The 10,546-nt window shown below is 36.8% G+C and overlaps 2 protein-coding genes across 2 annotated transcripts; both read right to left on the minus strand.

Moving 5' to 3' along the window:
• Positions 1-1,938: 1,938 nt before the first annotated feature.
• On the minus strand, positions 1,939-3,582 carry LOC141434435 (uncharacterized). Its single transcript, XM_074096855.1, has 2 exons — positions 3,560-3,582; positions 1,939-3,333 (listed from the first exon to the last, which is right to left on the minus strand). Exons 1-2 carry the CDS (start codon positions 3,580-3,582, stop codon positions 2,880-2,882), a joined length of 477 nt encoding a protein of 158 aa, XP_073952956.1. The 3' UTR covers positions 1,939-2,879.
• Positions 3,303-4,441, minus strand: LOC141434197 (uncharacterized). The gene is made up of 2 exons (XM_074096557.1): positions 4,118-4,441; positions 3,303-3,850 (listed from the first exon to the last, which is right to left on the minus strand). The coding sequence occupies exons 1-2, from the start codon at positions 4,424-4,426 to the stop codon at positions 3,764-3,766; spliced, it is 396 nt and encodes a 131-aa protein (XP_073952658.1). The 5' UTR covers positions 4,427-4,441; the 3' UTR covers positions 3,303-3,763.
• Positions 4,442-10,546: the final 6,105 nt, after the last annotated feature.

Raw genomic sequence — 10,546 nt, forward strand, 5'->3', positions numbered from 1 at the left:
ACTGCAATGGAACTGCAATGAAAAATGTATGGACAGTCTGTACTTGCCCTTCCAAAATTTTGGGTGACTGCATACATTTTTCTGATCACAAAAACACGAATACTTTGCGAACGGTTTTAAGACCCAATCTTAATGTATTTCCCCGATAAGGTCTTGTGATAACGCGGTGGGGGGTGACAGTGCTCAGTCTTGGCAAAAGTTATGTTGAATTTTTGATCCATATGAAGGTAGGCAGTACATCTGACGCTGTTGGTGCAAGCCCATCGAACAGTCAACGTACGGGACAACGTTTTCCGCCGGTAGTAAGTGTAGCCTTCGAATAGGAACACCCGTTTTCCATGCACCAAGTCCAACATTCGCCCTGAAATGTCGACACGTTTATAGCATTATAACAGAAATGGATATTTCGACTTACGGTTGCTAAGAAAACTGGTCTCTGGGCATGAGGCAGCATACAGAAAATGTTATTTTGGGAACGGATGTTTTGGAAAACGGATAGAATTTTCCGAAACCCGCAAATCGTGTCACCTTTTAGTGTTATAAGGTGACCCGGGGCTATTGTAGCTGGGGGGATATTGTATCTGAGCCGTCAGATGGCGTCCTTACGACGCCATGTTCTTCACGGCCATTTTACGTTGTGTTCGCCAGAAGACTGTCTTCTCACAACACACATGAACATGGCAAGGACGTCATCAGACGGCTCAGATACAATATCCCCCCAGCTACAATAGCCCTAAGTCACCTTACTTAATATTTTTGAGGAAATTATTATAATAAAAAAAAATACGTAGGTAGTCATGTGGAGTAAAAAAAGAAAGATCGTCTCGTAACAGGAACTTAAAGAAATCACGCTAGGACTAGAGGGAAATGCACCGACGGGATCGCACTGAAATACCTATAATATAATTGAATGACTGAATTAATATTCCTTCGCTTATTTTTTGCAATATTTTTATGCTTGTCCCAACGGTCCGGCAACGATGGTATCGGATGGTTATGACGTGGTTATAATCATGTTCCGCCTCAGCATCAGGTCAGGTTTGTGGAAGAAAAACTGCGACTTTTCCTAAAAGCTTGTCTAAAAGCTTAACATAAATTATCTAACTTTATAATTACGCACATAAATTCGAGAAGTCCGAGCCCGAGTCCATGATCTGTGAGTGAGAGACCACAGGACAAACTCAAACTACAAGGCTAAGACTACGTACCACTATGCGTCTTATAGCGCCGTCTCTTTCTCAAGCGATACTTTGAAGAGGGACGGCGCGCTAAAACTATGCAGACAGCTGCCTACGTATCCTAAGTTACGACTGCCGTGGGATAGAGAAAATGGGGGATGTCTGAAAAGAAAAATAAATAAAGTAACATGTTTTACTACAATTTAATATACCCGCCACTACTGGTTTGGTGATAGACGCGCGCCGAATGGTTGTGATCATGTCTCGCCGTGATAACTTTGTGCGTGCTGTTTACGTGGATGTATGCTGGACAAATGTTGTTCCTTGTGCAAGCCCAACGAGTGGCCAGGCCCTTGGCAACGATTTTCTTTTTGGTGTAAGCGTAGCCGTTGTACAAGAAAAGTTGTTTCCCGGTAGTCAGTTCAATGAGGCCTGTAATATAAAAAACATAAATACCAAACAAATTAAAATTAATTTAGTTCAGCCATCAGTGGTCAAAAGTGAAATGTGTTATAAACCAGTGTAATGTGAAATGCATAGTATTACATCGTTTGCTTGGCAACGTTAATACAATATTATAGGTACTGCCTAGATTTTCGAAAAGGTTTTATAAATGACTTTCAAGCTTCTTACTAAGCAAGTGTAGTTCGTGTTGTGTAACTCGACATTGGCGGAATTATCAACAGTCTCGACATAGGTATTTATTCCTCCCAATTTTGTTAAAGACAAGACCAGAAACGATGTCAAAATAAAGAACAGGTATTCGTTAAAAATGTAATCGTAGCCATAAGTAAAATGAAAATGAAAAGCAATTGCCACACATCCTAAAACTATTAATTAAAAAACCATCAAAAATACATAAAAAAGAAAAAAACTTATTTAACTACAATACTAAAGTCAGTCTCATAGGAAATAAATCAGACAAATTTCGAGGATAAAATGAGATCCAACAAATGAGACGTTGTGATGTAAAATCACCTTTGCAAACTAAAACACTAAACAATGAAACATCTAATTCTAATCACATTATAATACTGGATTCGTTAATAAATGCAAAAATATCACACTTTCCTGGTAGTTACATGTTAAATACTAAACAAAGTTTATAGCTACTTAGCTCGAAGACACATACTTCGTTACAACAAAGGCACATTCTATAATATGTATAAATTGTAAATGCATATAAAATTACCCGAATGGTAATTACATAATTTTTCTTGGTTGTGATGATGAAGCGGTAAAATGTTTGGAGTTCAGAGAGGACTGGAAAAGTTTCGTTGTGACAAAAAAGATAACTCATACAATTGTGTTAAATTATCTGTTGCACAATGGCATATTTGACTAATTTTGACTAAGTACTGGTTTTAATGAAGTCTAATCTAACTTTTTGAACTCCATCCAAATATGTCTAAAAATTACATCTAATTGCTGAACTAGGATTTATTTATTTAAATCACTGCCATCTGAACAGGTCGCATAAACTGGATAAAACTCACTTGTCGCTAAACAATCAATAACTAAATTTGTCCTTAAATTTTGCGTATATACTATTTTTCGAGTAGTTAATAGTATACAATTAAAACAGTACCTAAAAATACCTAATTCCAATCTAACTTCTATACCGTGTATGAGTGAGTCGTCAAAAAGATGAGTACAGTTTAATTTTAACTTCTAATGAGAGTTTAGCAAAATACCTGCAAACTAAAAGTTTGCAAAAACGCTATGAGCTACCAAATAATCCTGCAGCGAAGGCAGCGGTGGTTCTACGTCGAACCCCAAGTTCCCAAAGTCTTCTGTGTTTGGTTCGAAATTATCAACGGGAATAGCTTTAACTTTCTTTTCTTTCTTAGGCTTAACTTTCTTCCTCAATTCGACCTGTTTCATAAATTCCATTTTCTTGAGTTCATCTTGTTTCTTAGCGTTTGGCTTCTTGACTTTGCTTGGGGGGTGACTGTGGGCGGTATTAGCTTTAAGGACTTCCAGCTTATCCGTGATGATAAGATGTGCTCTACACTTCCATTTGGACCCGTAGGCGGTGCAGCTCCAGCGATGGGCATTGGTCCTAGCTTTCAGATGCTTGTAGAAGGTGAAATTATTCAAACGAAGATTCACACGACCGTTGGGACGAAGATAAAATTCAACTGTGGAAGAAATACTGCGTTACTCACACTCATTATCACCAAATTATTACGTACTTAAGTAAAACTAAAATTTAATTTAAAGGAAGAAGGCACAAAAATAAATGTAAGCGAAGCAAACGTGTAAGTTTTAATTATTCGATTTAAAATAGCGGTAAACCTAGCAAGTAAAATACATTGTAAAAAAAAAAACTACATATATGTAGTAAAAACAAAACTAGAAACCTAAATCCTTAAAATTACGTGATGGTTAATATAATTTTCATTATTATGATCCGAGACCAAAGCGTGAGAAAGTCAAAACGCACGCCTTATGCGCACTTAACTATAATACTACATTAAATATAAGTTTTCTTTCATCTTAATGATTCGAGACCGTGAAAACAACTAAAAACTATCACAATATGATAAACACTTTAAATTTAAGGCATGAGGGAGACTTCTAAACTAAAATCCTACGCGTCCCTGTATGCTTGCAATCTTTAGCGAGAGAGCAGAATTCACGTCTTCTTCATCTGACGAACTCTTCTTAACCTGGAAGAATAGAAACACTGCGTAAAAATTCAAGAAACTAGATTTTAATACAGAAAAAAGACCACTATAAACTGGTAGGAATTTTGAAGTTATAATAAGTCATTCGGGGCTGCATTTAAAGTTTGTTGTGAGTCCATGTGATGAGCCATATTCTATATCTCGCTTCTCCACAATCAAACAAAGCTTGCATTCATCCATATGAACGTCTGTACCTAGTTCGAGTAATATTGATAAAATTAAAGCATATTAAATTAAAACAAAACTTACATCAACTTCTCTGGCAAATTGCTGTTTGATTTTCTCCAAAAAATAGGTCGAGGGAGGGTGAGTATGCTCAGTATGTGCTCTCACGACCAACATTTCCTTGGTCACGTGCAGGAATCCTCGGCAAGACCTGGATCCCATCTGGGTGCAGCTCCAACGGAACCCATCTCTGAGGATCTTATGCTGGTAGTAAGTATATCCATTCAGCATCAGGAGATCTTTCCCGGTGCGACCTTTGACAAGAAGAACTGAAAAGGAAGGGGCCGTTAATACCAACTTTGGGGCACAGACGAACACTGAACTTAAATACATTTTATAAATAAAATAACTTGCTTCGTATTAGGGTAAAAAAAAGTTAGATATGTAATGTCATAAATTTATTTGTATCCAAATTAGGTATATTTATTATACAACAATCCTTCTACTCATTACAATATATGAATGAAAAATATAATTTTGGTAAAGTCTAAATTCTAACATATGTTCCATCTGAAGTTACCATGAATTCCGGAGGGGAATGAGTATGATCACATTTGCTCCGCAAAATTTTGTTCAGATTACTTAAAACCAAGAATGCTGGACAGTTCTTGGAAGAATGATGACAACATCTCCATTTAAAGCCGTTCTTCATCTTTGCGCTTTTAAAGAACGTGTAATGATTACGAGTCCTTGCTAATATCTTGTCACCGTTTGTACGAATAAACTGGACTGAAAATGAAACAGAGTTTACATTGCTGACAAAAACGAGACACCAATAAAAAAGACAAAGGATATTTAAATAAAAAGGAATGAAAATATCAAACAGTGTATAATTATTTACAAATCAAGATAACATATTACAGATACATTTTTATGACGAATATTCCAAAGTGCCAAAAGTTACTTCACGCACGACAATCATTGATTGATGTGGTCAAAACGAAATTTTGTGTCAATTAAAAGTTAAAACAAAGTCGATAAAAATTACTTTATTGATATTTTCATGTGTGGTATCGGGTTAGAATTACACCTCTCCATTTCTTCCGTGGATGTCGTAAGCGGCGACTGATGATATAAGTTAAGGTATACCGTAGGCGACAGGCTAGCAACCTGTCACTATTGTACCGTTTTTGTCCAACTTAAAACCTAAAATTGCTAAAAGTGGCTCCGAAGCGGTAACGTTCCGTGTGCTCAGCCTATACTCCATTTGGGAATACAGGCGTGATGTTTGTGTGTGTGATATACAGATGTTTGGAATAACGATGTAGGACCAACAGGTCTTAGCCCAATTAGTGATTTTTTTGTCTACTCACTATTGCGGCACTGTTCCTTGTTCGGTTTGTTAAAAAATCACACACACATTTGACTAAGACATTTACGGTTCAAGCTCTTCCTGACACTTCAATGTATCACTAAAGTTTTTGAAGTTCCTTAATTCCGGACACACTGTATATGGTGAAACAGTCATCTTTCTATGTGTCAGTCTACAAATAAATGTTTTAATATATTTTTTTTTCTAACTCGCATTGTTAATTCTGGGTCAATAATATAGCACCACTACCACTTAAGAGTATGTACATACTTTTAAGAGTAGGACCAAGGGTCAGGGTTTGAGATTATGAGAATTTCGATCCACCCTTCGCCATATTTCTCAGCGTCTAAGACATGGAAAGACATTTTTTGCAAGCATTTTTTATTCCGTCCTCTTTTCAATATTGTGGTGCTGTAAGGCGACCGACTGCTGCTCAACAGCCAACGCAAATAGTATCTATCGAATTCCGAACTTTATGCCATTTTAAAAAATCGGCTTCGTGATACTTTTAGAGTATAACCCATCTGACCTTTTAAGGTAGGGGGTAGGCCCATGCGTGTGATTATCGACGTGTTTGATAACTTGTCCTTCATTGCTAAGTATTAAGTAGGACCTGCATTTTCTCGAAGTGTGGTTGTTGCACATCCAACGGGTGCCACTCTTGAGGATGCACTGTTTGAAATAGGCGTAGTCGTTAAGCAATGCTAGAGTTCGACCGGCGTTAGTGCAAATGAAGATTACTGAAAGGAAAACAGAGATGAACTCATGCGAAAAACTGTTGAAGTTGAATTTGATGATGGTGATGAAAGAGTGTAATCACTAAAAACTCTCGAACAATGTGGTTTTCGAATTCGAGTCACCTGATATCAAACGGATACCTGCTATCTGTCCCTATGTCCGCATGTTGTATCATTGGAACCGTTATAACAGACATTTGAAATTTTCTGTGTATTAACTACTATGGCCACTAAAACGTTAATATTTATTTTATTCAACTGGATGGTACACGAGCAAGTGCAAGACCACATAAAAATAAATAAATATGACTAAAACTATAATAAAGTAAAAAAAATACGGGTTTGTTTCTGCTTTTTGTGATCTATACTATCTAGTAAGTGTTAATTATGAGATTAAATAAATAAATAAATCTACCTAAAAAAAATGGCAATATGGTGGTAATACGGTGGTGGTGGTACGGTGGTGGTGGCGGTGGTAACCTTTGTTTGGGAGTCTGATTCCTATTTGGACAAGAATTTAAATAAAACTCGTCTTAAAATCTAGATGTTACCAATTTGCCGTAACGTTTTGAAATCTATAGCAATACTGCGAGTTTAGCATTACGAGAAATAAATGAGTTGCTTGATGCTTGGTTGCTTCATGAAATCGGATGATGTAAATCGGATCTATACTCGAGTCCAGAATTAGGCGAACTAGATAAAAAGCTGAAAATGTTACCAGACAGCAAGAAAAAAGAGGCATAGGAATACGTCGATATAACTTTGTGTAGACGCGGAATGAAAATGTTTGTCACTTTTGGACTTTGTTTCCATAGCTTTAGGCCTAAAAACGACGAACCTACCTATTCATTGTGCGACTACCCTAACACCAATCTGGTTTAATAATTGTATTTTATCAGGTGTTCGCAGTCATACTTCTCGCACACACAGACTTGCCTATAGACTATACATATCATGTACAATTATATGGGTCTCCTTGGAAATCCATAATAACGTTTGTCTTATAAGGACAAGACGAAACAAGAAATAATTAATATAAACTACTAGCTTTTGCCCGCGGCTTCGTCCGCGTGGAATTCGGTTATGGCGCGCTGTTCCCTCGGGAACTGTGCATTTTTTCGGGATAAAAAGTAGCCTATGTCACTCTCTGGTCCATAAACTACCTGCCAAAAATCACGTTGATCCGTTGCTCCGTTTCGACGTGAAAGACGGACAAACATACAAAAAACACACAAACCCACACACTTTTACATTTGGATTGATGACATGACATAACAATATGAAATTTCAACTAAAACAGAAAGGCGGACTGTCTTACCGATGTTGAACAGTTTTGTTTTTCCAAATCTTTCAAATAAAATAATTCTTTCATAATTATTTCGTTTTAAGTTTATTTTTTAAATATCGATATTAAGTTTTTTTTTATATCAATATTACAGCACTGGTGAAACTGTGGCAACATTTATGTGTAATGAACTATCAAATTGATTCGCTTAATTCTGTACTCGAGTATAGTACATAAACTACCATACAAATAGTGTATTAAGCCGAATTCACATTATCTGTCGTGTTGTGTTGTGATGTTCTGTCTCTCTCTCTATAGCTTTGATGCGACACAACACAAGCCGTCACAACACACTGCATCAGATAAATGTAAACGCAACCATATAAAATGTATGAAACCGATACCGTTCTGACGCGTCACGACACAACACGAGAGACAAATGGGAATGCGGCTGTATACTATACACGGTTAATGGATTCGGATCGGATGTAATTGGATACTGCTCTACAGCTGATTGTCACTTTGATTTGTAAATGATAAAAGTATTGATTTTAAACTGGCACAACTGACATTAAATTGAATCTTTTAGAGTGGTAACTAGGGGTGACACTATTTACCGGCACGGACAATACCGACCCGATATTTCGTGTACACGCCAATGCAAAACTGCTAAGAATTTTTCGGTCGACTATACCGGATCTATTATTCGCACGTAGCGTATGACACTGACAGTTTTGACTTCGATTTGACATTGCATAGATCAAAAATAAAACTCAAAATTCTTCTTTATATTTATAAAAAGAGTCGTCATCTTCCGTCTACTAAAGTACAACGATATGAGCATTCTCTTAATAATATATACACCGAATGGGGTCGGAATAAATAGAGTAAGTAAGTACAGCACAATTTCATCGTGAGAAACAACAAACAACATGACTAGGATTTTTACTTTTATAAATCTGAAAAAAGTACCTTAGAGCTACGATAGAAGATATATTTTCTTATTTGGCAAGAAACGTTAGAATAAAGTTAAATTATGGCTACATTGGCACAGTATTAAGTACACCGGTAAAAAAAGTACCACGCCATACATGTAAGGAGAACGAGTACATAATTGCTTCAATAATCGAACTTCGCAGCATTCAAATAGAATTGAACTCGCAATGCACACAAAGCCGCTCGAGTGTCGTTAGTCATTAATGCGCAAGAGTGGTCCGCCGAATAAGCAAGATCAAGTTCGCGTGAGGTGAATGATCTGAAGACTACTAACGACATCTGTTGACGGACTCAAGTAAAAAAATGCCGTTAGGCATTTATTAGTTTACGGGTGAAATAGGTTTACCTACATCAAATACGTAGTATGACGTGCTTAGGTTAGGAGCTAGAAAGAGATCCTTGGAATACTAAGAGTACCTACTTTTGTCTGGGACAGTTTTAGGATATTGCATTATTTGAAGCTAAGAAGCAGTTTTTAATTGAACAGCTTTTAAATCGCCCGAGACTAATTAAACTCGTCTAAGACTCAGACCAAATAAAAGCTAAAGACGGACTGTGAACGGCAAGGAAAGAAGTAGCCATTAATTCGTAAAAACATGAAAAAAAATAATTGCGCCCGTCAGTAAATGAAATCTGAGTGCTGAGGCCGTATTGTCCAACGCGCTGACATTTGTGATCGCATTCACCATCTCTTTTCTACTCTCATCTTATGACGTGCGTGTGGCAGAAAGAAGTGATGAAAATTATTGTGATGCCAAGTGTGTTAGACAATAAAGCCTCAGTTCATCATAAATACAATGAAAATATAAGCCTGGTTCTAACTACATCACGCTCGCCGTGTGCATAGCATACAGTTGCACGAATAAAAATGCACATTTTGCTGTGGGCAAGCACTCCGCCTTTACTTTTTTCTAGTCTCAGGTCTAAGCTTATTGTTTTATCTAGAGGTTGATGTTAAAGTTTACATTGGTTGTACTAATGTAAGAATACTTTTCAACAGTAAACTTTATTTTTGCCAGTCTTATGCTTTTTTACTTCCAGCGTCTAATAATTACATTGACCACTGTCACACAACTGTGTTAAGTCCTGTTTTCTTACGTGACAAATATCTATGATGGATGCCGTTTCTGTTTATTTTATTCGATTTGACAGCGAACATACTATTCTAGGAACTTAACAGTGATGAATAGGTCCTAAATATTATAGGATGTTGTGACTATGTTTAATACAAAACAATTAGGTATAATTAGGAATGCTATTTACGTATTACGGGGAATATAATTTATCCTTTAAATGCACTATAATATGTCTTACTCATAAAGTTTTCTAATACATATTTCAGGAAATACTTCGTCTAGTTATAACTGATCTTTATAAATTAATATCCTACTGCCTGTTCATTTTCTAGTGAACAGAAACCGACTCCCGAAGCTATTTAACTGCTCAACAATGTTTTTTTTTTCTAATGTGTAAGTAAGATAATAGTACGGGATCTGACTACAAGTTTATCCTCTTTATCGAGTACGACATAGCAACAAATATCTAGTATAGCTGTTAACTACTCCAAAATAACATAAAAAATGTCTATATATTTTTAAACTGAGTTCCCTCTCGTGGGCCTCTTAACTATATGTATTCGATAAAAAAAACGAATGATATACCTATCAACTCGGCAGTGAAACTCAGGTAGACTTTTTACGTGTTGGGTAGGTTAAGGGCTTATATCTGGGGCACGTGGTACAGTCGCCATCAGGAGCGACCAAGGCAAGGCGATCAAAACTATCGATACATGAACTGTAACACCATAATAATAGAGTGCATGTGCCGATATTGTTGACCACTTTGGCCGCTCTGAAATACCTGATGACGACTGTACAGTCACCAGCATTAATATCTGCCACTGCGGAGCGTGCAAAAATATCTGAGACGTCCTTCCGGCCCTAGAAATAGAGTCGTATCAAATATTTATGCACGCTTGTTGTGTCAGATGTTGGTGCTGGTGACTGTACACGGTGACATATGTAAACCTTCAATCAGATCCCGTACTGAAGAAGTTTTTATGTTTACCCCTGTTAAACAATTAAAATAAGCCCAAAATGACGAGATTACGCTTCCAGAGGTCA

The sequence above is a fragment of the Choristoneura fumiferana genome, chromosome 13, assembly GCF_025370935.1.
Source record: "Choristoneura fumiferana chromosome 13, NRCan_CFum_1, whole genome shotgun sequence".
NCBI classification, from domain to species: Eukaryota; Metazoa; Arthropoda; class Insecta; order Lepidoptera; family Tortricidae; genus Choristoneura; species Choristoneura fumiferana.